The 26,996-nt window shown below is 43.0% G+C and overlaps 1 protein-coding gene across 1 annotated transcript in view; it reads left to right on the top strand.

Annotated features, from left to right (window-relative positions):
* ADGRD2 (adhesion G protein-coupled receptor D2) overlaps positions 1–26,996 on the top strand; it is a 387,169-nt gene that overhangs the window by 344,665 nt on the left and 15,508 nt on the right. Inside the window, exons 21-23 of the mRNA XM_078640338.1 lie at positions 9,272–9,419; positions 10,359–10,417; positions 23,549–23,579. Of these exons, the coding sequence (XP_078496464.1) occupies positions 9,272–9,419; positions 10,359–10,417; positions 23,549–23,579 (238 nt within the window). The remainder of the gene's footprint in view (positions 1–9,271; positions 9,420–10,358; positions 10,418–23,548; positions 23,580–26,996) is intronic.

Here is a 26,996-nt window from a genome sequence, read left to right as displayed (position 1 = left end):
TTGCGATTCCTAAATGGCGATTCCTTAAAAATCGCTATTTAGGAATCGCAAAATGGATTGTTGATACATATGGCCCAAAGTCCTTAATCTTAAAATCTAAAAATAGTGAGCAAGTTAACAACAACTAGAAATAATTTTACAATGTTCAACACATACACTGGTGGTGGACTCCAAACAGCGATCTTCCTTCCTGCATTATCCATGGTTTATTCCTACCCTAACACTCTCCAGCGGTCTTCAATCTGTGGGGCGCGACCCCAAGGGGGGTCGTGGAGCCCTGGGAAGGGGGTCGCAGATTCTGCAGAGTGCAGTTCCTGGCATTGGGCTGATCGAGGGTGCTCACGGCGGAGGCCTAATTCACACCGAGGTGTGAAAAACTTCAACGCCTCATTAACAAGTAAAAGGTCTTTTAAAGACCTGTCAAGTACTTGGGTGTGACTCTGTCTGTGTCCCTGAAGCTGTTTCAGCCGGGCTCACATACACGAGCTGGGGGGAGCTGGGTGGGGGGGGGGGAGCAGGCTGTAGTGTAGCCATTTGAGTTCAATGGATGTTGCGCGCCTGGAGCTGTGGGTCCCGTGACACTTCCCCCGCCCCCGAGCAGGGAGGGACAGAGATGCCCTCCCATGAGCGGGAAAGAAGAAGGAAGAAGACGCAGAGAGATACTGATCCCCCCCATGAGAGAGGCACAGAAAAGGTGGGTGGATGAATGATGAGTGGATGGATGGATGAATGAAAGGGTGGATGGATGAATGATGGATGTATGGATGGAAGGATGAAAGGGGGGATGGATGAATGATGGATGTATGGATGGAAGGATGAAAGGGTGGATGGATGAAGGATGGATGGATGAAAGGGTGGATGGATGAATGATGGATGGATGGATGTGTAAAAAGATGGGTGGATGACTGATCGGTGAATGGGTGGATGAAAGGGTGGATGGATGAATGATGGATGTATGGATGTAAGGATGAAAGGGTGGATGGATGAAGGATAGATTGGTGAAGGATAGATGTATGGATGGAAGGATGAAAGGGTGGACGGATGAAAGATGTATGGATGAAAGGGTGGATGGATGGATGTGTGAAAGTGTGGGTGGATAAATGATGGGTGAATGGATGGATGAATGATGGCTGTATGGATGGAAGGATGAAAGGGTGGATGGATGAAGGATGGATGGATGAAAGGGTGGATGGATGAATGATGGATGTATGGATGTAAGGATGAAAGGGTGGATGGATGAAGGATAGATTGGTGAAGGGTAGATGTATGGATGGAAGGATGAAAGGGTGGAGGGATGAAGGATGTATGGATGAAAGGGTGGATGGATGTATGGATGTATGGATGGCTAAAAGGTTGCATGGATGAATGATGCATGGATGGATGTGTGAAAAGGTGGGGGGATGAATGATGGGTGGATGGATGAAAGGGTGGGTGGATGGATGTATGGATGTATGGATGAAAGGGTGGATGGATGAAGGATGGATGTATGGATGGGAGGATGAAAGGGTGGATGGATGAAGGATGGATGTGTGGATGTGAGGATGAAAGGGTGGATGGATGAAGGATGGATGTATGGATAGGAGGATGAAAGGGTGGATGGATGTATGCATGGATAAAAGGTTGCATGGATGAATGATGGATGGATGTGTGAAAAGGTGGGTGGATGAATGATGGGTGGATGGATGGAAGGGTGGATGGGTAAAGGATGGATGGATGGATGGATGTATGGATGAAAGGGTGGATGGATGAAGGATGGATGTATGGATGGGAGGATGAAAGGGTGGATGGACGAAGGATGGATGTATGGATGGGATGATGAAAGGGTGGATGGATGTATGAATGGATAAAAGGTTGCATGGATGAATGATGGATGGATGTGTGAAAAGGTGGGTGGGTGGATGAATGATGGGTGGATGGATGGAAGGGTGGATGGATGAAGGATGGATGGATGGATGGAAGGATGAAAGGGTGGATGGATGGATGTGTGAAAGTGTGGGTGGATGAATGATGGAGGGATGTGATGAGGTCTAACAGGCGCATTTATGGTTGTCAAAAGTTGATGATGAGGAGTACCAGTTTCTAGAAACTTTTGTCGGAAGGCGGTCCTTACGCCTATAAAGGTTTTACAAGGGGGTCTCGGCATCAAAAAGTTTGAAGACCTCTGCTCTCTAACGAAAGATAGTGGATCACCAGTATAGTGTCACAGATAGCAGCAGCCTTGAGAACCATGTCAACATGGTCCCTACTTCTAGTATTGCCTGGCTTCGGCTTCTGATGTCAATAGAGCGATTGAGACTGTTGATTCTTTTTTTATCTTTTTTTGTATTGTGCTGTGTTCAGATTGTATGAAGTGTGATATGAACTTAGTGTTGAAGTACAATATTAGAATTAAATCACACCAAATGATTGACAAAACATAGAATTATCCTCGAAAACAGATTTGCTAAAAATATTTTTTGTGTTAGTATATGTTCTCCCAGGATCGGGACATGTTCCTTCCTGGGCTGGAAAATCCCTGAAACTTTGGGATTAGTCATGAATGTACTTGTTTGTTGCTATTCACACACCTTTCACTGCCAAGGTCCATCCTGGAAATAGAGGTTTATCCATGCTAAAGGCACAAGTAAATCTTTTTTTGATGTGGATTGGAAAGGAACGCCCCTAAAACTATTTAGGTGTAGGGGTGAAGGATTTTTCTGGGAGAGCAATATTTTTCTGGAAAAGGAACAACAAATGCAATTGCAGTAGAGTCATACCTGTTTTACAGACGTTATTGTGGTCTATGTACATTCAGGCATGTAGAAATGTCTTACATAGTTGTTAATATAAATTCACAAACGTTGTTCAGTCCTCTTGGCAGGAAATGCATCAGAATATTAGGATCTAAATATTTACTATCAAAATATCATGGAGGGAAGTATATAAATGTAGGTATGAGTTTTCTATCTTACGTATACATATACATTTACCATGATCATATGACTATCTTCAAGACTTATGGGTGTGGAGTTATGAATAGTAAGTCTATGCTTATCTATATATACTCGCCTTTTTTGTTTTGATTGTCAAAGTTTTGGTCAAGAGTTTTTTTGTAGGACTTTATTTTGGTCCTCAATATTCTCAAATACAGTCCTCTTGGAAACATTTTGTGAGTTCCAAAAAAATCAGAACTTTACCAAAAACCAAGGAGGAAACTCTAGGGAGTACATTTCCGTTTTTAAATTCCTTTTACTAGGTCATACTTTTTAAATGTATATCCTTTTCCCAATTGTCCTTGCACTCAGACAAAGAAATACCTTCCAATCCACAATCAAATTAGGCAGCCACACAACCATCATCACGTATCAATTCATTGCCTTTGTGATGGGTAAAGGCATTCTACTGAGGAAATCTGCTACCCTGTATTTAACATCAAACACCAATAATTCCACTGGCATTCTCCTTAATATAGGTGAAGCATTCGGAAATCCTGAGGTTGTTGATATTTTGGATGAGGTTTATGATCTGAATTTAGCAAAACAAGAAAACCCCACTCATATTGGTGAAAGTGATGTAATGCCCATGCACATGCCAATGTCTCACACACGATCACTGAATATCTTTCTTCAGCTGATGACACAGAAGGTGAAACAAATGCAACTACCCATTCATCATGTTCCACATTAGATTACGACAACACTGCACCCAACCCTTTGCTACTTACATCCGTAGTCACAATGAACTTGCACTTTGGATCAAAACCTTTAAGAAACGGTGCATTGCAAATATCATCTTTCAGACTTATAAAGGCCTTTTGACAATCCTTTGACCATACAAATTTTACTTTGTTTTCAAGCAATTGCCATATGGGGCATGTCTTCTCAGAAATGTTTTTAAAGAATTTAGAATAAAATATAGTTGGGTCTAAAAAGGCCATAACCTCATCCTTTCATGTAGGACTTGATGATTTTTTATACCCTCAACCAACTCTTGTTTCAGCTTAATACCACCCTTACTAAAGCTGTGGCCCAGATATACCACTTCTTCCTGTTCAATTTTACATTTGCTGAATTCCACTGTCAACCCCGTTTCTCTTAGTGTCTATAGTACTTGCTTAAACCTACAATCATTTTCAACGTCTCTCTTTACCCATAACCCCGGATATAATCCCGAAAAAACATTAACACCTGCCACACCATTAAAGATGTTGTTCATGGTACTTTGGAATACCCTGCTGCACATGTTAATCCAAATGGTACCCTAAATTGAAAACAGTCCAAAAGGCGTAATAAATGTGGTCAATTTGTTATTATCCTCGATGGAATGGCACCCGATGGTAGGCTGGCTTTAGATCTAAAGTCGAGAACCAACATACATCCTTTGGTGCCCCAAACATCTCATTTATCCTAGACAACAGAAATTGATCCACCAATATGTTTTTATTAAATTCTTTGAGGGCCACACATAACCTAGCTTTGCCATTAGGTCGCCTCACTACCACCAATGGAGATACCCATCCACAGATTCTACTTGTTCAATTATAGCAGCCTCAACCATTTGTTTTTAATTCCATCTGTACCACTTCTTTTATACATATGAGTATGTGTCTAACCTTGTGAACACTTGGACCAGCAGAAGCTTTCAACTCAATTTGATGTGCAAAATCATTAAATAATCCTACCTTCAATGAAAATACCTATGGAAATGAGTCTAAAATATATGTGCTTGCATCCAATTTATCTCCTAACATCAACACAGGTTCCAAACTATCTGGATTTAAAATAATTCCCAATGTGCCATGTTAGGCCAACCTAAAACTGAAAGTCCTTTCTTTGACACATGCAACTTAAAATTTGCCTTACTATCTTCGACAGTGGCAACTCTTCCGCTAATGCGGAGGAGTGCCGCCCCACCGCTCAGCGAGCAGTGCAAAAAGAAAAAGGAAATTATAATAACAAGAGATGTTATAATTTCCTTTTTCTTAGTGGAATTCGGACCCTGGTCGAGTGGGGTGGGGCTAGGCTTGCCGCCGTCAGAGTAGAGTGAGGAGTGGTTTGTACTCCTCTAAGTGCTCATGATGGTTTGGCCAGTCCTTTTGGGCCGGCAAAACCGTCATGCGTACTTATCATGTTCTCCACTGAGCTGTGTTGGAGAACATGCCTAGGCTTTCAGGCACTGCCTGAGTGGTCAGTTTGGCCTCTAAGACAAATCACGATACTGCTGCAGCATCGTGATTGGCTGGGAGAGGCAGGGAGCCTGTGTGCTTCTGGTTCTGAGTGGGTGAGAGGCAGCAGCAGTGGTGGTTGCTGCGACGGAGACAGGTAAGTTTATTTAATATTAGAACATTGGAATGTGGAGCACTCCATTGCAGACAATGGAGTGCTCCGTGCTTCTACGGGCCGGTATAGGCCCCCAAAGCAACATTCCAATGTTGTTTAAACAAAGGCTTCTCGGAGGCCGAGGGGATTTCAATCCCCTCGGGCTCCAAGAAGCCTTTGTTTAAATTATTAGAACATTCTGCCCTCTAGTCGCAGAATGTTCTAATAGCCTTATACCCCTTCATAGCTGGGCTATACCAGCTATTAAAGTCCCGCTCCCGTGTTAAAGTCCCTTGTCTTCGGCACAGGCCTTTAACGCTGGAGCGGGTCTTTAATAGCCGGTATAGCCCGCCACGGCGGGCTATAAGGCTATATTATATTTTCATCAGCCTACCCCCACCCCATCAGCCCCGTTCTGATGCAGCTGCCATTGATCTTTGAATTGTAATTCTAACTCCTGGAAACCAAAAAAATCTAGCCCGTAGTCAGTGTAGTTTTTTGCTATCATCTCTAATTTTTTCAGGTGTGTGCCCAAATTGCGCAAGAATTGATTCATCGAAATCTCTTCACACACAATGGTTAAATGTGACCCAGAATCAGCAACAACATTAACAGTCACCCCATCCATGCTTACTTCACAGATAGGTTTCTTCAGTTTTACTTGATTCACAAGTAGAATATCATAATCAATACAAAATACATGATTAACATTTATAGTTTCAGAATCCTCCAAATGTTCATCACTTTCCTCTCTTATATAGTTAAAAAAAAATTATGATGTAAAACTTTCCTGCACACCCTAGCATAATGGCCAACAATTCCACATACCAAGCACTTTGATTCCTGGCAGGACATTTGTTATAAAATGCCATATGATCAGCAATACCACAATGGAAACATTTCTTAGAACTTGCATTCGAGCTTGAACACATAATTTTATTCTCACAAACCATCCTTTAGTTTTCACTCTTTGGGAAATGGTGCCCCCTTATTGTTCTCTAACCCTTTCTTATTTAGAAGCCTGGAAATTTTATTCACAATTTTATTTTCTTGTGCTTCATCTAAAACAGCTTTAGCCCATCTTCCAGTGAGTTATGCTTTTTCCACTAAAGCTACCACATCTTTTAAAGGAGACTCACCATTGACCCGCAGTTTATCTTGAATATTCAGGTTACTCATATGCATCATTATTTTATCCCAAATAAGTTTATCTTGTCGTGCCCCAAATCTGCACATTAACACAAAGGCAGCCAAAGCAGAAACACAGTCATCCACACTTTCAGTCTTACCTTGCTTCCTCCTGAAAAATGGATATCTATCCAGTGCCACATAATCAATTGGTGAAAAATGTGCATCTAAGTCTTCCAATGCATGCGCAAATATCCCCCATCCCATGGCTTCCCTCAATCTGGTTGTATGTTTCTGTGATTATTCTTGTGCCTGACATATGCCTTTTTAGGTCTGGCCTTTTTAGAACAATGCACCTGTCTGTGACCTATAGTTACCAACCCTTTAAAACTTTCATTGAGAGGGATTTGGTTAACTCAGCAGAGTATTTTTCTTTCACTTCATGCAACTGGTAGCACTGTGCATCATTTTGATCCTATGAAGTGCTTGCATTGAAATGTATGGGGGACTATTAACATTTCAATAGTACACTGAATCATTACACCTTAAATTATTCATCTTATTGCCTAGAAAGCAATCTTTTTGGTTTTGTTTTTCTCACATCAGCAGTCTTTTTCATTAATGTTTTAGTTAGAACTCACAATATAAGCTAGATCTGTTGGCTTTGCCAATGCTTTTTGAAATCTGATATTGATTATGCTCATCCATTTTTGATGGAGGCTGTTACTTTTCAATGGGAGGAGGGGGTTCTCAGACAAGGCAGTGACAGTCGCTACTGTTGTGTTTTGTCAATTGGTATGAATATGAGAAATGGTGCTGAACATATTGCCCTTCATCTTGCTGGAATAGCATATATTTTTGTATTTTGTATTATTTCTGAAGGTGATCTGGAAGGCATTTTTATCCTTTCATTTATAAATTAGAATTTATGACAGTAACAAATATGCTTTTATTTCTCTGTTTTAGGCCCACCTTTCTAGTGTCTGGTAATGCCTATTTGGGCAGAAACAAAATGGGAAAACGTGTGGTATTCACAAATGATTTCCCATCCTGGCATGCAGAACTCATAATATGATGAATCTGCACAATTGAATTGAGTGTATATTCTACCAGCCAGGTTTTAGGGAGGTAGCCAGCTTCAACGTTTACAGCCCTATCCCGAGGGCCAGACTTCAAGTGAGTGACTTGTGGGGGAGCCTATTCGTGAAAGAGTGATATTATGAGTTCTTAATAGCAATATTGTAATAACATCTACTGATTAGTATTTCACATTTGGCTCTAGCTCAGATCCGCTGTACACTGTATTCTAACTATCAATTTGCATGGTACCACTTTATTTCAAGCCGTGGAGGCCCTTTTAGTGACTCTGGGGCTTACATAGAGTTGTATGTTTTCTGGACATCTGCCACTGGCATGAAAAGTCTGAACAGCAATCAAATTTTATATGATTTTGTATTGATTTTATTTAAGGTACTTTCCAGAATAAGTCAGATTGATGGTGATGTTCTTTGTCGGCACGGCACATTCCAATTAGGGATGGGTGATAAACTCTACTCCGCCGGCTGAGTTCGCTGAGTTTTGCCCACATCAAGCTTTGCTTGGAGTGTGGAGTTCCGGAAAACCTCTGCCAAACACTGTGTGGCAGCGTTTCTTTTCTCATGCGTCTCACCAACGTTAAGTTAACGAGGGTGATTGTGAAAAAAAATCAAGCACTAAAACGCCTCCCAGTTCGATTTCTCAATGCGGATGGTCGCGGCAGGTCACTACCCATTTCTGTTAAAAAAGCTGCTGTTCGCATAGAAAATCTACTCGAGAGGCAGAAAGAAGCAGCGTCCCCTGGTGCAACGCGTGGTCCAGTTCGCATTGATTTTACTGCACAGATCAAGTTCCCGGTGCGAACAATCAACGCGAGCAGAGCAACGTGCCGAATTCCACCGCTCGGGAAACTCTGAGAAATCTTGCAAGGTTTTTATGTAGCTTCTTGGAATTCTGTAAAACTCTGCGTATTCCACCCACCCCTAATTCGAATTCCGCGGGTCATCCTAAAGTGCAGTGTAAATAAGGTTTATTATTCGAGCAGAGATTACAACTTGCAAATATTACTAAACCCAGGGCCGTACTGGGAACCAAAACAGGCCCTGGCAAACTGCTCGGCCGGCACCCCTGCAGGGGTGTGGCCAAGCTGTTTGCTAGGACTGGTTTCAGCTGTTTTTGCTACAAGGGGTTGATATTGCCGACCCCCAGTAACAAAAACACCCCCCAGGGGCCCAGAACTGTCCCCCACCCTGGCGGCCCACTGGGGAAATGCCCGGTGCCCGCTATGGCCAGTTCAGCCCTGACTATACCCTTCCAATTCACTTTTCTTATCAGGTAAAACCTGTATCAGTTGGTGCATGAAAAAATAGCACATTCCGAGGTCTGCAGTGCAAAACTGAGAAAAGGTGTACTATCACTGTTTATCACCCATTCTGAAGTGGGGATGTAGGTATGGCGGGGAGTAATACTTCAGCCAGCATTACAATCAATCAATCAATCAGAGCATTTGTATAGCGCACTACTCACCCGGAGGGTCTCAAGGCGCTGGGGGGGGGGGGGGGGGGGGGTCCGCTACTGCTCGAACAGCCAGGTCTTGAGCTGCTTTACTGTGTGTTTTCTTGCTTCACAAAATACAGGGGTAATCGTAAATTAAGCCCTTAACTCCATTTACTTACCCTGAAAATACATGTATTGCATCCTGCTAATCCAACAAATAATAAACTGCAAATATATCATTTTAAGAGCTGCACAGAACGTTAGGGTCTTAAATATGTGAAACGCATCTTCATGTTGCTTTTGTGTGCTTCCAGAACTGCTCTCATCAAATAAACTATTTGTCAAGTCCGAGGAACACGACGTCCTCGGAAATTGGCAAGCTGAGCCCATCTCCACCTACCAGCAGCATCTCTACACCGATCCAGAGTGGCTCACCTGCACTGAAGGAGGGCATCATGAAAGGTAGGCTGGTCAAAACATGAGGAAAGCTGTTAGCAGACAGAGCGGGCACCCAAAATCAAAAAACAGCCCCACTCTGAGCCAGGGAAGCCTGTCCCTCCCCTGTAGATGTGGGTGGGTTTCCCCCTCTTAAAACTAAAAGAAATTATAAAACGTGATCAATAATCCCCTTCAAACGCACAATTTGTTGAGTGGTACTTTCCTTAACCAGTGGTGTGCTTTGGAACTTTGTTCAGTGCTTAATTTGTAAATAAGCAAAAAACGTGCCATGGGGTCTAGTCTGGAGGCTCCGCAACTTGCATCACTCATCGCCACTGCCATGCTGCCAATGACAGTACCTACAGAACCACTACTGCACAAAGTGTGACAATTCAGACTATTCCAGGCCACCAAAGCTGCAAAATTGGCTTGGACGGTGGTATTAGTTGTTTTAGTGTATACTGAATTAATACAGCCGCGGTCGGTAGTAGGAGTTCCTGCAGGGCGGTGACGTCGGGAGGGGGAGGGGCAGGGTGGGGGGATGGATTACGGAGTATAACAGGTAAGTAAACATATAAATAAATAAAACAAATTTGCGTTGCGCGCACTGCATCGCATTTGGTGATGCAGTGCACACAACGAAATTAGTTTTATATGTTTATATGTTTACTTACTTGTTATATTCCGTAATCCATACATTACTACCCCCCACCCTGTTTCACCCCCTCCCCCCCCCAAGTCACTGCCTTGCAGGAACTCCTACTACTGACCGTGGCTGAATTAATAAACAATTCGTGTTCTTCTCATCTAAAAATTATACAAACAGCGCTGTCATGTGGTAGCTGTTATAAGTGCCGGTGTTGACAATTAAGTTTCAGTGCCAAGCACCTCAAACCACCGGCTCAAATTAAGCACTTTCAGCAATCTAAATAAAAAATCACGGTATTCCTTTGTTCTTTACAGGAAACCTTAACTCCAAGAACCCAGTGAGCATTTCATCAATAATGTCTACAGAGAAACCGGTGAGTAAAGCTTTTCATTTTGTTCCTTTTATATTTCAGAACTAAAGACAGTCCACAGCTAGTAAACTTGTATATAACTCCGCATTACGTGCATTCTTCAGAGAGCTACTTGTTAGGGAGGTTTTTTACCTCTTTCTTCTTTTTTATGTTCTCTGTGACATGCAATCTCCATATTCTCACGACTACCTAAAGTATATTAGGGTTATTCCCGGTTTCATGTTTTAGCCACCTGCTTTCCCGATCCTTCCATATGCCAAAACAAGGATAATAGTGACAACTAGAGAACGCCTGAAATACAGGTGTGAATCCAGAGATCACATAATGTGATGGGCCCCTACACAAAACATTTCAGGCTGGTGCTGCTCCATGTCCTTGGTCGAATGTAAAAGGCAGTGGTTGGTACAATCTTCTTTTACCACCATATTAGGAAAGCAAGTTTCAGGAGGTGCTAATGAGTGACAAGAATGTTTGTGAACATTTGTTGTGTGGCATTTTGTTGAGGGGCTGCTGTGGTTTGTGTTGTACTGTTACTGTCTTGCATTGTTTTGTCTTTTGTTGGGCCCTGCTGTGGTGTAATTGTGTTGTCAAGTTGGTTTGTGTTCTGTTATTTACTTTAGATATGTTGAGGAAGGCTGTAATGTTACCAGCCAGAAGCAGCACATGCCTTCAAATTGACAGACACTGTTTGCCGCTTTCGAAGGTGGTAAAATACCACTGCTCCTGCTCTTCAACTATTTAACCGCATCGCTGCGGCGGCTTTTCACGCGGTACTTTTGAAAATACCACTTTACATGACGAGCTGAGCTTGTCATGAGCGCACGGCAGGTTACGCTCATGACGAGCTGAGCTCGTCATCAGCCTGGAAGGGGTTAAGAATCTGGTCACTGAAAAACCGTAGCAGGAACTGTGCCTTAAATCACAGTCTCCATTGTTTTATGTGATAGCCTGAACAGGCCTGCATGCAGCAGAAGATTGTCCCCAATATTCTTTAGCGCAATACAAATATTAAAATCTTTTTTTTTTTACTTGGATTTTATTGTTTTCGTTCATCTATAGCAAATTACCCAGGCTGACTACTAAAGACCTGTCTTTAATAATTCTACCAGTATCGAAGATTCTTATTGCGCCATCATTTCTACACCTGCACCTCTCCATCCCTGAAGGCTTCAGTGCGCTACTTTTTTATTTATTAGAATGTTAGATGTTAACGTTTAGACATTCTCTACAACGCCACAGCCCGACTATTAATAAAGAATGGAAAATGGAAGAAATCTTCAGCCTCATTTATCGCCCCGCCTTCGCTATTAAAAATAAATCACACAAACTACATCTTTTAAAATACACAAATAAATAATAATAAAAATAACAATTTAATAATACATAATAAAATAACACTATTTAATATATTAAAGTGTAGTGCTATGTAAAGAAAAAACCTTCACATTATAGTATTTGGCAATCCCTTTATCTATACAAAACTCTGATGTAAAATTAAAAATCCAGTATAAACATTAAAGTCCAATACATTTGCATATTTGTTTCTACATCTTTATGGCTGCTCCATAGTGGACAAGGGTCGCAGAAAGCAGATTTTTTCAAGATTATTCAATATTAAAATGGAGTACTTTGTAGAAACATAATCAGGAAGATAAGATACTTTTTTTGTATTTTTTTTTTTTTACTTTTTTCGCCTTAATATGAAATATAGGCTCATGGATAATGTATGGATCTTCCATACCATGGTCGAACACTTTTTGCCACCACAGCATTTATCGCACTATCCATTGATACAATTTCCAAATTGAACCTGTTCCTGGCATTCAGTGGTCGGGGATTGTAAGCAGCGGGTAGATGAGCGATCAAACTAAGCTCTGCAAAGCTCTCATTCAGAACTATCGCTAAGTAATTGGCAACACACCTGAGGCCTGAGCTAAAAAGATTAGGGCGGAGGCCTGGATGTGACTGCGCGCACAGCATCAGCCTATCAGACTTAGAGTTGTCCAAATGCCAAGGCCAATGCCTTCTAATGTTCGGGAACAGCAATGAGATAAAACATAGACTTGACTTGTTCATGCTCATTTATTTTGCATGTTCATATTTTTAATAATATTTTAGAATCACAGAGAGTGTTAGGATGTCGGTGACCTTTAAAAAAAAAAAAGGATAGTTACTAGCAAGAATCTAGTCTCAGTAAACACATGAAACAGATCTTTAAAACTGCATAAGCATGTAATCCATGTAGGGTCATCCTTTGCAGGAGCTCTATACCCCCACCAAAATGGAGCCGCCATGCACCTCTTGGCAGATGCAGTGATGCACAGCTGATCTGCAAGAGCCACCAGGTGCTTAGACCCATCTGTCGGTGAGCAGGAGATGTTCTTTGGCTGTAGTTGCATAAGTCTATTTTGCATTGTTGTCTTAAGTGGTTTGGAGGTTACGTGAAAAAATAGCTGAGCTGGTCTTGTCTGATCTTTGCAATATGGTTGGCAAGGACTTGGAAAAGTGATGTTGCCATTGCGATCTGTGGTCTGATTTCAAGATGGTGGACATGAACCAAAATGGTTGGATGTTGTGTAATTCTTGCCGCTCGTCAATGTAATAATAGTTTGCGTAGCAGCACTACACATAGCTTCATATAGTATACTTTGAACTACACGTACTACTGCATAGCGTGGCTGATGGCACTGTGTACTTCTCTGGACTGTGAAATAATTGCAAATGGCATCCTGCACAGTGCCAGTTATGATCAAATAAGTAGCTCTATCTTTATATGCTAAAGAGCATGTAGTACTTTCACAAAAGTGAAACTGAAAAGTTAGTGAGCAGTGAGAGAGGTGATGAATTTGGGATCCTTCTTAACCTAGGGAGAGTACCAAGCAGATGCCTTGAAAACAAAAAGCACATCTTATTGAACGATTCTGTGGTGGTCCTATCCTCTTAGGACCAGCCCAAGCACAGTTATTGGCAAAAAAACAATCCCAACCAAAGGCCGTGGAAAGCATTATGGGATGAGATTAGCATTGGGCAGTAAATATTATATAGTATTCAATATCAAAATAATTCTACAAAGAGCTGCAGTTCAACTACTGGTTACTAGATGTCCTTCACAAGTCAAATGCAAATGCTAGATGAAAAGATTTGAATGGTTTTGCATTTGATTCGTGAGGGACATCTAGTAACGACTAGTGGAACTGCTGCTTGATGTAAGAATAATTTCAATGCTTTGCATTTGACTAGTGAGGGACATCTAGTAACGACTAGTTGAACTGCAGCTCTTTGTAGAATTATTTTGATATTGGATACTATAATATTCACTGCCCACTGCTAATTTTGTCCCATAATGCTTTGCAGGGCCTTTGGTTGGGATTGTTTTTTTGCCAATAACTGTGCTTGGGGTGGTCCTAAGAGGATGGGACCACCATCGAAGTTCAACAAGATGTGCTTTTTGTTTATGCTCTTTGTGTTCAAGGCATCTGCTTGGACCTCCCCCTAGGTTAGGGGGCACCCCAAAATCATCACCTCTCTCATTGCCTAATGCTTTCATTGAAAAAAATAACTTTTGTGAATTGGTTATATGCTTTTTGTTGTTGATTTAGTTGCTAATGCAATTTGCAGAGTGACATTTGCAGAGTATGAATCAGTACAAACTATGTATGCTCTGTTAGTGTAGATTAGTATTATGCCCAGGGTTAGTAATAACCAGAAAACAGAGTGACCAAGACAAGTGAAAAGGGGAGTCTTGTCAGCATTATATAAAGTATTTCAAGGTAACAGTCAAATCTGAAAAGGTTGCCTATGTGGAGGAAATAAGATAGAAAACGGGGATGCAGAATAAGAGAATTGTTGATGTCTGAGCATCCTGTTAGCTATTCAAAGCTGCCACAAAAAATAAAAAGTAACATTATTTTATAAACAACAATAATACTAATATACTGAACAAGCATTGCCATCTGTCTTAAATGTATTTGCATTCCCCAATCACACAAGTGAACAGTGATTACTGCTTGACTTTGTTGTGGCAGAGCCCCTGCAGGGCAGTAGTGAACAATATGACACACAGAGCAAACTTTTAAAAACGCTTAGTTTCAATAACATCATCAAGCTCAAAAGCACGAAATGAGCAGCATATTACTTCTAGCCATCAAAATATTTGTAGTTTACATTTTGTAAACTTAAAACCTTCATACAGGTGAGTTGGAGCTGGATGAAACATGGTAAATGTGGCACGCAGCTGGCTGTCGTCTCTCAGATGGTAGTCATTCTTCAACAGAGTGATTGTCCTTTTCAAATCACTGAGCTCCCTTCCAAGTATGTGTCTGAATATTTGTTTGAAGGGAATGTTGTCAGCAAGTGTTGGCTGTGGCTGGCGGAGAGGAAGCAGTGACGTGTGGACTTACATCAAGGTGAAAGATTCATCCCTGCAGGAGTTACCTGAGTGTTGGAATCCCCATGCCTTCAGGACACAGTAATTCACCAAACATTGATAGTTTCAACATAAGTGCACTGGTCATGCTTCCAAAGCGAGGGAGGTGTGGAGAAGTCCATCTGCCACGTTTGCATCTTCCTGGTAGCCTGCATCCTTGAGGACCACTTTCCGGGCTGATGGACGGCAAGGAGAGACATCAAGGCTGTAAACATTAATAAGAAATGAGACCAGGCTATCTTCTCCAGAGACCAACCCAATAGAGTAAACATACAATATATTCTGCCACTAAAAGTGAACATTCAAACCACGTGAATGCAGTCCTGCAGGGATTCCGGTCAATCACGTACAAGCTACATTGTAGAAAATCAACATTTAATATCATAGAGCTGACATTTTCAGGCTTTGATGAATTCCTTTAAAAACAGAGAAGGAACTCCTGGACAGTTTGCAAAGATGAAGAATGGCGATCATCGCTATATGTACATGAGTTTTTTTTTTTTTTAAATATCTTTATTAGGCACGTCAGTACACCAAGGCTGGCATGATGTGACACCGCTTAGTAGCACAACATTTCTATAGTAACGGTGAGTAATACAGTATGTAAACAACAGTCACAGTTTTCCATTTTCAGATTAACTCCCACAACCCACAACTACACCCTCCCCCTCCCCCCACCCGCACTGAAAGATCCAGCCTTGTGGGCCCACGTATGCAATGGTTCGGCAGCGATAAGCATGGCAACCCAATAATGGGTTCTTCCAAGTTCTCCTGTTACATGTATACAAACAGTATATGTCTTCACGTGGTTCTATCAAGGTCCGCTCCTTGGGCATGGCTGGAGGCCATTCACATATCATGCATGTGTGCAGGCCCTTCAAATAGCAGTTCATTACAATGTATGACCAAGTCCACCCACCGTTGTTACTGGTAGACGTATCCCTAGTCATCCTGATCCTTAATACCTTGCTCAAAGTCCGTCAGCATCTGGTTCCATTCCAGTGAAATGGGGTGTTTACGGAGTCCCCTACGCTCCTCTCTATGTAGTTCCTGTCCCTCTGCTTTACCCCATCGTATCACTTCCCTGCCCCAGTATTCCACGCCTGGTGGCCTAGCTGACTTCCAGTTCATGGCTATTGCTCTTTTCGCCAGCAACAGCGCTAAGTCTACGAACCTAGTAGCCACACTTCTCTTCTTCTCTTTGTGGCCTATTCCCAGTAAGCCAAATAATGCGGATGTGTAGGGCCTGCCCGGCGCTAAGTCACCCAGAATGTGTTGAATCTCGCCCCAGTAAGTATATAGTTTAGGGCAGGACCAGAACATATGTAGGAGCCCCGCATCTTCTTGTTGACATCTGGGGCATGTTCCAGGTGCATCAGGGAACATCGTCCGCAGTCTATGTGGGGTCAGATATGACCTGTGGACTATCATGAGCTGTATAAACTTGAATTTAGGGTTGCGAGATATCTTCTTTGGTCGTAGTGCCCTCTCCCATTCCTTATCATGCAGCGCCCGCCCTGCATCCTCCTCCCATCTCATTCTAAGGGGTTGCAGTGGATTAGGTCTGCCGGCTCTGATGCCATGGGTCAGCCATTTCGTTAGGTGGCTACCTGTCCCCATCAGATATAGCATAACGGTCAGTGTGTTAGTGTCAGGTTCCAGACCGCCACCCGCCCATTGCGTGGTTATATAATGTGTGACTTGCGCATGCGTCAGAAACAGTGCCGCGGGCGCGTGGTGTTGTCTGAGGAAGTGTGCGTTCGTCATGAGTCTGCCATCGGAGAAGAAGTCCCCGACCTGCGCGATTCCAGCGTCAGCCCAGGGGCGTAGCTTCCGTTCCGACAGCAAGCCTGTACCCAACGGGATGCCCAGCAATGGGATTGAGGGTGCATATGATGTAAGTCTGTTCGTGTATCGTAAGGCCCTTTTCCATTGTGTAAGCGCCAGCCTAAGTAGTGGTGGGGCTGATTCGGGTATCTTTGCTTTTGGGAGTAACAAACAGTGTATGTCCCCCTGCTGTCTGTCGGATTCCGTCATATCGAGTTCTTGGAGGTTCCGGCCCGCCAGCCAGAACGCCAGCCATTGCAGCTGACATGCATACCCGTATGCCATCAGATCCGGCACCCCCAAGCCGCCCCCATCTGTAGGGAGTTGTAATTTTGTCAGGCTTATTCGTCGTCTGCCTGTACCCCACACCAATTCCGTCAGCATCGTGTTCAGCGATTTGAAAAAGGGGGCCGGTATAAGGACAGGCAGATTAGTGAAGAAGTAGAGTAGTCTCGGTAGTACCACCATTTTGGAGATAGCGACTCTGCCTGCCACAGACAAAGGCAGGGAGGTCCAGAAGCGTACCTGAGATTTCAGGTCACGTATTGCCTTTCCCAGGTTGCCCTCCAGCATATCCTGTGGTTGGCGGTACACCTGGATGCCTAAGTATTTAAAGGTCACAGGTGCTATCTGGAAACGGTAGGGGCCAAACGGGATATGTGTCTCTTCTAGTGGTCTGTGAAATCTGAACCCATACGATTTGGCCTCATTGATCATAAGGCCCGAGAGCCCGCGGAAAGCTGAGAAGATCTCCGATAATGGGCGCAGTGGACCGGTAGTGTCATTCAAGAACAGCAATATATCATTTGCATACGCCGAGATGACATGGTGGTTCGCAAGCCTGGTGATACCAGTAGCGGTCGCATGGGTTCGTACTTTTATCATTAGGGGTTCCAGTGCAATTATAAAGAGTAGGGGCGATAGCGGGCACCCCTGTCTTGTGCCCTTTTCTATCCTAAAGGGGCCCGAGATACATTTATTGGTGCGGACCCGTGCCGTAGGATTCAGATACAGTAGGGACACCCAGGCTATAAATTCCGGTGGGATCCCAAACCTGGTCATTGCCGCAAACATATAGTCCCATCTGAGGGAATCAAAGGCCTGTCTAAGGTCCAGGGATATGCATCCCTCAGTGTCCCTTCCCCCTGCACTGGCCACCATGAGTTGGCTTAACCTCCTTAGGTTCAGGGCGGTGCTTCTGCCCGGCACGAAGCCACACTGATCAGGGTGTACCATATTAGCAATGATCTGGGATAGTCTTGTGGCTAGGAGTTTGCTAAGGATTTTAAAATCCATATTAAGCAGTGACAAGGGTCTGTAATTTTCCAGTTGTAGGGCGTCCCTTCCGGGTTTAAGGAGAGACACTATCATGGCTTGTGAGGTCGTGTACGGCAGCGCACCCCCCTCCAGTGCCTCCTTGTAAAGTGTGTGCAGTCGGGGGGCCAGCAGGTCTATGTACGCCAGGTAGAATTCTGCCGGTAAGCCATCCGTACCGGGAGCCTTGTTCTTAGGAAGTGCCTTAATTGCCTGTCTCACTTCCATTAAGGTGATGGGCTTTGAGAGCTCCTTCCTTTGCGGCGCGCTCAATTGGGGAATGCAAATGTCAGAGAAAAAGGACTCTAAGTCCTGGTCCGAAAGCGGGTCAGGCGCGCCATACAGTCCAGTGTAATAGCGTCAAAATGCCGTGTTGATCCCCAGCTGATCTTGAGTTAACAGCCCTGTGGCATCTCGTACTTCCATTATAGGAGTGCTCGTCTGGTCATTACGCGTTAGGCGTGCCAGTAGCGCACCCGCTCTATCTGCTTGTGAGTGCTGCCTTGTGGTATATTCCCCGTAGTCAAACACCCTCAAGTCCTCCAAAAGTTCCGCATGCTGTATGCGGGCTTCCTGGAGTTGTGTGAGAGCGCCGTCCATGCCTACCGCCTCGTTTTCGAGCAGCGCCAGGCTGTCCTCCACAGCCTTCAATTTCCCTAGTATAGTGTGTTTGAGTCCCACTTTTGTGCCCATCGCCACTCCACGAATGGTCACCTTGAAGGCGTCCCATTCGACCTGTCTGGAGCTGGCCGTGCCCTCGTTGTCAGCGAATGCTATATGTACATGAATTGTCTGGAATTATAATTGTTTATTTAACATAACATAACATTACATGACTCCTCAAGTAGGACATTATATACTAGAAAGTGTGAGATAAACTAGATCTTTGTTACAGAGATCATATAGGCAACAGACTCAACATCAAAGCTGATGATACAGGATACATGATATTGATTAGCAAGATTTAATCTGTGTTGGATTGCAAAAGCGACTCGGTGATAAAGACTGCATTTGACTCTTCTGTCAGGGAAGAAGTTTCAGTGAGCAGACAAATTTGCCCAGGCTCTTGACAAAGCATGCAGTTTTCCATATTGATGTACTGGACTGAAGGTCATGACAAAGCGATAATCCAAAAAGCATTAAAATCATTGTAGTAGGTGGTCTGTGGAAGGCCATGTATACTGGAAGAATTGTAGCCTTCTATGACCAGTATACACGGTCTCTTTTTTTAATACCATTCGGGCAATGTAGTAATTCCTCAAACTCCTGCTTACCCATCACTAACTCCTTGTCCACAATGGTGCAGTGAGGCTCTGCAGGATTTACTTTATGTGAAAAACATGATGACGGATCACTGCACCACTCTATTTACTGTCCAATATTGTCTGAATTCAGGAGGGTGCCAATATGGGTCATGTTCATATTAAAAAAGACAAGAAAAAGATTAGAGATGGAAATGAAGGGAGCTGCTAGAGAGGCAGTCCTCAGTTTATAACAGGGCTTCAAGCCAATTTAACTACTGCACAGTCTTTCTTTCATTTCTCCCTTTTCATTTCAATGCGTTGCAACATGGCTATTGGTCAGACTGAATAATGTTCAAATAGGGAGGTGCCATGTGTTACTATTTATGTGCAATGGGAGACGTAACTGTGAAAGGACACTAGAGACCTTCAGAAGATGAGCCATCTAAATGAATAAGAAAGGAAATGGGAAAGGAGTGAACATAGCAATTATCTCACTCAGAAAAGACGCAAGGGTCCCAATGCAATATTTTCTGCAAGCTTTTCTCTTACTGTTAGCCTTTGCGTTGACTGGAGCCAACCTGTGGAACTCCCTTCCTCCCTCAATTTCCACCCTGGAAATACACTCCTCGTTCCGTAGGGCCTCGAAGACCTGGCTCTTTACCTGTCCGAATCTGTAAGCTCTGCTAACTACGGACATTTCTGATTTTGATCCCTCTCCGCAGCGCCTTGATGCCCCCGGGCCAAGTTTGCACTTTACAAAGCCTATATTCATTCATTCACTGTTCAAGAAGGACTGAGACAACTCACCGAAATTGAACAGGCTTCCACTAACAGGACCACCACATCCTTCTCAAGATTGGGAAGCCTAATGAAGATCAAATGGCCAGAAGAAGTCCTGGAGTCTTTAGTGGGAAACTAGAGATTATTCCATAGGGAGCGCTAAGATGTATGAGGCTGGTGTCCAAGAACTGCAGACGCAGGTCAGAAGATGCTCAAACACTAATGACTTTCAAAAGGCAAAGTGAGTGGGTGGCACCTGCCTTCAGAAGACCTCTATTTGGAAAGAACTGACATTTCCTCCATTCCTCCCTGTCTAATCTGCTCAGTCTGCAACAGCTCCATAAGGAATTTACTTCATGGGGGTCTATCCATATCTGGTGATTTCCAGCTATTGTTCTCTTTGATGCATTTTTAAACATGTACAGCCATGTTGGAGTCACTTCACCTGGTTTTAAAACGGTTTAGAACACAGCCTGCTGCAGCTAGGATTTAATGGTTGTCTGCCACCCAATTTCCTTTTCAATTTAAGACTGGTACATCCATAGTTGGTCACTGAAATGTTTTCACGTGTTTCTGTCACTCTACTGCCTTCTGGTTAAATGGGGGAGGGGAGTCATTTATTTCTGAGCTCCTCATGCTTGTCTGGATTAGTTGGCACCCACAATGTGCTGGTGCATTCTCACGTACGTATGGTCCTTTTTTTCAATTATTCCAGATCATCCCGCTCAGAATTGTTGTTTTGTAGTTGACTGGGCAGATTACAGTGCAGTGAATTAACACACTCAAAATTCTTCTATTGGGAGGCTGGAGTTACTGGGAAGCACAGGAAAGATGGCCGGTAAATTGAACTGCTTTGGCATGCCCAAACCTCCACACCACCACACTAGTCTGATGTTAAAGTCCATGTGCCATGGATATTAACGCAAAAGATTTGTTTATTGATGTTTTATAAAAGTAAAACAAGGGAAGTTCATAAAGGTTGTACAGAGATTCATAATAAGTCAGAATTCATATTTTAGAATTTTATAATGAATGAATTTAAATCTTGTCTAGAAGAATTGGTTGATTTTATTAACCCGCACGGGGTTAGGATTTTATTAAGGAAAGGATTTTATGAGCCTCCATTTTTAAATGATATAAAGTTAGGGTGAGGACATTTTATAAATTGTGGAAGAATATTTTTGCTTGTAATTAGCCTGTGAGACTGATGTAGAATTTTAATTGCTATGTACTTGTTTAAAGATTACAATCTAAATAAACATACTTTTTGACTTGACTTGAAAAGTAAATCAAAGATCAGTCGTTTACTTCTGGGTTCCTTCAGAGGGCAGTTGGATGACCAAAGACGAATAATCATCATCTAGAACTAAGTTTACTCCATCGGAGAATAGAAAGTAAGGGGCACATTTATGAGCCTCGTTGCGTTGATCTTTCGCCACACAATGTGGCGTGAGAGCGACGCAAATGAAAAATGAGTTTGCATGGCCCTGAATGCATTCATAAATCTGGAGTAATGTAATGCAACGCAAATCGCTGCTTGTATTACTCTGCTCCAGGGAGGATTTTTCATGGGTTTTTTGTGGGAATGCAGCAAAAAACATGGGGTTTGCATCGGAACGCCCCCGCAACGCCCATGTAATGCCTTTCCAGGGCAGAGTAAGGCACAGCAGCAATTTGCGCAGCGTTGGCGTACTCCAGATTTATGGAGCCACTCAAGGCCACGCAAAGTGGCCTAATATGGCTTCATAAATCTGACTTAAGGTTTGTGTCGCTCTTGCACCACGTTGCGTGGTGCAAGAGCAACGTAACCAGCTCGTACAAAGGCCACTAAATATTTCCATGGGAATAAGAGTGGCTCACTCTGTTGAAATGCAGTTGACCCCAGTTAGTGAGCTCCAGCTGAACCCCCTGGTACAAATTATTACTCCTCAGATTGACACAGGTGTGCAATGCCTCAGTGAGCCTTAATTATAAATGATATTTTTACAAGTCACAAAGCCTATGATCAACAAAAACATAGGGTTCATTCCCACCAAACCTCATTTTTAAAATCTAGCATAGCTATTTTACAAGTCAAAAAATGAATTCCGACTCATAAGTGGCTTTTGTGATCCATAGAGGTGGCGGCATAAAGAGCTGCACCCTCGTGTTCGGGATCTGCCACTGAATGTATCAGTCACAAAGCATTGAACAGTTGCTGAGCGCTGGGGCGGTACCTGTTCCTGATTCCCTTTTGGGAGTTGGGCAGGGATGTACGACGTTACAACGCGTACTTTTACAACGCGTGCCGTTACTACGCAACTTTTACAACGCAAGTCGTTACAACGACTTGCGTTGCGGGGCGCAGGATAGTACATTTTTTAATTTACTATTCCAACTCCAGTCCCCGTGGATAGTAGGGAAGGAGTTAAATAGTAAATTAAACTATTTACTATCCTGGAGCGCCCCCCAGCGCAAGTCGTCGTAACGACTTGCGTTGTAAAATTTGCGTGGTAAAGGTACCGCGTTGTAAAACATTTGTTGTAAAGGTTGTTCCCCGTTGGGCAGTGCTCTCATGGGCTGCTTCCCTACTTTGGAATACTTTGGAATGCAAATGCAGGGCTGGAGGTCTGCTGCCACTTGCAGGCCTCCATCCCTGCATTCTCAGCCAATCACAGAACTTCACAAATTGTGACCTGCTTAATATTCATTAAGCAGGTCCTTTTGTGACCTTCCACCCTACTCTACAGAAAATTACAAATTGCTTTCTAACTCTCAAAGCTGCCGTTGTGCAAATTGTACATATTTGGTTTGAAAATGGAATAGTAGCCCCAGTCCAATGCACCTAAAGTTGGCATACTCCTAAAGAAAGCATCAGGAGAAGAAAGAAATAAAGACTGAGAGCAATGAAGACAAGATTACAAACAAAAGTTTAAACACACATCAGTCATGGGGTCCCCAGGAGAACTGACGCTATGTGACTTGAAAATACGATACAATGTCTAACTTGAGAAATAAACTAGCATTGACTCATCTGGAAGTCCCTGTACATGTGCACATCTTCACATCATGTCAAAAAGCCCCTCCCCCACACCCATCTTGGAACCTCCCAGGTCACCCAGCAGCTCCACCCCACAGCCTGATTTTGGAACGCAAGGAAATGTCCCCGTCCCGATTTCATGTATCTGTTTGTTTATTCATTTTTTTAGGTGTTTTTAATGGGAACACTGCCAATTGTAGGCATTCTGGCTCTAGAAAGGCATACAAAGAGACAAAGGGGTAAGGAGACAGAAGCAGGAAAAATAAACTAGCGAAGTACCCAGGCAGAACAAGGCCGGGGAGATGGGGGGGAGGGGGAAGGGGGGAGCATGTTTACCGGTGCACACATCAGCTTGGGCATTATCATGATGCTGCTTTCTGTGCCGCACTAACGCTGCAGGGATGTGTGCTACCTAATATATGCAACTGTAAATGGATTGTATGCTTGCCGTTTTCACTGATTAATTAATAGTTGCCCATCACAAGTGATCTGATGTTTTTTTGTTATTTTATGTTTTTTTGTAGGTGGTTGAACTTACTGCGTTCAAATCTTCAGGTAAACATTGCAAAACAAATTGTATTTCCAGTTAAAAATGTGTATTTGTGCAGTTTTTAGCTACCAGAAAATCCCAGTAGAATGTTGCATATGCTGTGCTAAAATTGGGTGCAAGCCGCACAGCATGGTCGCATTAGATGCAAGTATACTTTCTATATAGCTTTCACGAAGCAGGAATGAAATACCGCTCACTTATGTTAAGATGTATTTGCTTGCAGCCACTGGTGGACCTGGAATAGGCATTTTACTTGGCAACAATCTGAATTTGTTTCAATATTCTTGTGTTTTCATTTTTTTTCATGTGCTAGGTAGGAATCAGAGGGAAGAACTAAGGACATGATTTAGATTTTGGCAGAAGGGCTATTCTATCACACATGTGTCAGCTCTCATGTCTGCCTTATTACAAGTGCTTTATATCCTATGGACAAAGTACCCTTCCTCCAAACTCCACATCAGGCCCTCGTGCATTATAATAACAGACGGTGTTCAAAAATACTCAGAAAGCTAGTCAGAGCTCTTCACAATTCAGCAGAAGTGGCTTGGCTGTTTCTCCATGGATAGAAACATCTCAGGATCAGTCAAGTGACTTACCACATTGCTTCCCTTTAACAGTTAGCAGCTAAACAGGCAGCCTCACAATGCCACATGTACATTTCTAGGCCTGCTACCTAGACTTTCTTCACTAGTCTTCTGCAGAATTTGCTCCACAACAGATCCCTCATGTACATGAAGATCTCATGATCATCACATGATCGGTTGGATGGCCTGTCACATTGCTTTACTTTTTATGTTTACTTCTAAGCAGGCATGAGGGCAGAGTGACTCTCCGTGTCCTCTGCTTGTTTATGCTCACAATCAATTTCCCTATGCTGCACTGAGGAGCTTTTGTGTGAAAGGTCATTTCATTGGAGGTTCACACTGCCTGCCTCCCTGCTCTGCTTTCAAAGCTGGGTATCACACAGGCATGGAAAGAACATGTCACTCTACTCTTTTGCTTCTTTATGGCCACACCTAAACTTCCAGAGGTGGTCTGTCACCAGCCTTCTTTTGTCACTGACGCTTAGGTAGGGAAACATTTCATAAAAACTTGAATTGCTTTGTCACATTCATGTCTGTTCTCTATTTGCCACTATGCAGGCATAGAGAGATCATGGCATGTTCCCTTCTGATGGTCTATTCTTACCATGTAAACCCTTAACGTCTCCAAGCATTGCCATATTTTCTGAAAATGTTTTCCTGGTGTAGTCTAATGCTCTCATGCTAAGGCATGATGAAATTTATACTTGAACATAACTTTGTTATGTTCAACTAATGTACAGAGCACCAACTACAAGGTAATGCAGTGACACCAGATTTGCCAAGACATTGTAAAAAGACCACACAAAAAAGTGAAACATTTTGCCAACACCAGCCAACATACACAGTGGGTGGTAAGAGAATACCAGATGTATGTATTTGTTATTCCAATCCGTTCTTTCCTTTCCCCTACTCCACCCTCCATGCGTCGGAGAAGAGTGCCCCAAACTTTCTTAAACTTCGAATCTACTTCTTAAAACATACTGGTCTTCAAGATCTCTAGCAAGTTTCATCCTATGCTAGTATTCTAGACGTTTTAGTGAGCCGGGCTTCTTTTAATATTTTCCATTACGTCGACGAGCCTCTAAGGAACAGTGGAAGAGACCATGATCATCCAATTTCTCTATGCTTCCAGTTGTTCCAGAAGTTCCCAGGACAGCCAATTTGGGGAAAAAATCAACACTTTAATATTAATCAAAATGACACAAAAATTATTAAAAATGGACTAAGGGTCCAGAGCTGTGGATGTTTTTAATTTGGGAAGATGCCCATAGGCATAGCAGAAGTTTAAAAGTAACAATGGTTAACCTGCCATCCCAGGTCTTAAATGCCAGTTTCAATAAGACGCCAAGAAATTATGGGGTGAAGTCTCATTTAATAAGGGTTTGGGCTGACATCAGTCTTTAGTTGGAATGGCCCAATGTGGTTTTCTCTTTCACTGGATACGCCTCTTCTTCCCCAACCACTACAAGAGGCGGATTGGAATCTTAGCTTCTCCCAGCTATACCAGGTATCATTCTCTATATAAACCAGGGAGGTGAAAATAAGGAAGGGGCTGATTTTTCTGAGTGGCAGATGTTGAGGATTGGTATTTTAGAGGAAACATTCCACCTGGATGCAGGAGCTGGCTACTGCCTTTTCTTTCTCTCAAGACAGGGAAGCCTACTCAGAGAAATACTAAGAAAATTGAGGATCTATTGATTTCCTCCAGAATCTGTCTTGCCACAATCCCTGGCAATCTTCTTTGGGATTCCAGTCACAGCTCTAAGAAAGGTCTCTGCCACTACTCCTTGCTACATCCAAGAGTTCCACCAGTTCTTGACACTGGGATAGTGACTCCTGGTCTCTCATGCAGCACCGAGGTCAACGTGACAGGTTCCAGGAAGCAGGTCTGTCCCCAGCCAAGGCTCCCACAGGGTCCAGTGAAGTTGGCTCTCAGCTGCTAGCTGGTTCTTTCTCACTAGATGGAGCCCAGCAAGTAAAGCAGGGTTCTTCCTATCTCCATATGATTTTCCAAGTCCAAGAGATGGTGGCAAGATTCATTTTTTTTCAATTCACTACCCAGGCTACTTGGAGAATTCTCAAGTTCCAATGTTGACAGAGTTCCCTCCAAATCCCCATACTTAACATGTCCTTTTCCACCTTACTGGAAACTGTACCAGTGTCCCACTTTCAAAACAACACTAGTCAGGCCGTCCCCTCAGGAGTTCTATATTCCCCTCCTAAATATACCTAATGAAATGAGGGGAGACTCCCTCAGTCTTTTCTAGAAACAGTTTTCTCTCTTGCTGTGGACAGAGACAAAAGTCTGAGAGAACCCTCTGAATGAAAACAGTTCTGTCATTTCAGTCAACTTTTGTGATCTTCATCTGAAAAGTTAAGTTGTTTCTGTAGGCTGTGCAATACCATCTGTTCTTGCTCCTCCTGCATGGCTCATCCAGCCTAGAGGGTCAGGCTTCCTTGCTTCATAAGTAGCTGAATTGCCCTCTAGCAGACCAACATCTTGTGGCCATTTAAAATGCGAATTAGGGCCTAGTAAAGGAAAAGATGCCAGAAAAACTATTTAATTCCTTTTATCATGTTGGCAACATAAAGTACACTTTTATTTGTTCAAAGCAGATGCCGGAAGAAACTATGTTGAAGTTGGTTTTTGATAAAAAGTGGAAATAACTTTCAAGCACAATTCTGCTATTTCCCAGGCAGAAATGTGAAAAGACACTTTTATTCGCCAGACCTGCCCTGACAAATGTAACTCAGCATACAAAGTGACAAACAGCTTTCAACAACTTTTCTAATTGGGGCAGATTTTTCTTTAATATTTTATCTGGTCCACTTTTTTAC

This window comes from Lissotriton helveticus, chromosome 5_1, assembly GCF_964261635.1.
Source record: "Lissotriton helveticus chromosome 5_1, aLisHel1.1, whole genome shotgun sequence".
In the NCBI taxonomy this organism is placed as follows: Eukaryota; Metazoa; Chordata; class Amphibia; order Caudata; family Salamandridae; genus Lissotriton; species Lissotriton helveticus.
This window is presented reverse-complemented; position numbering and strand designations above follow the sequence as displayed.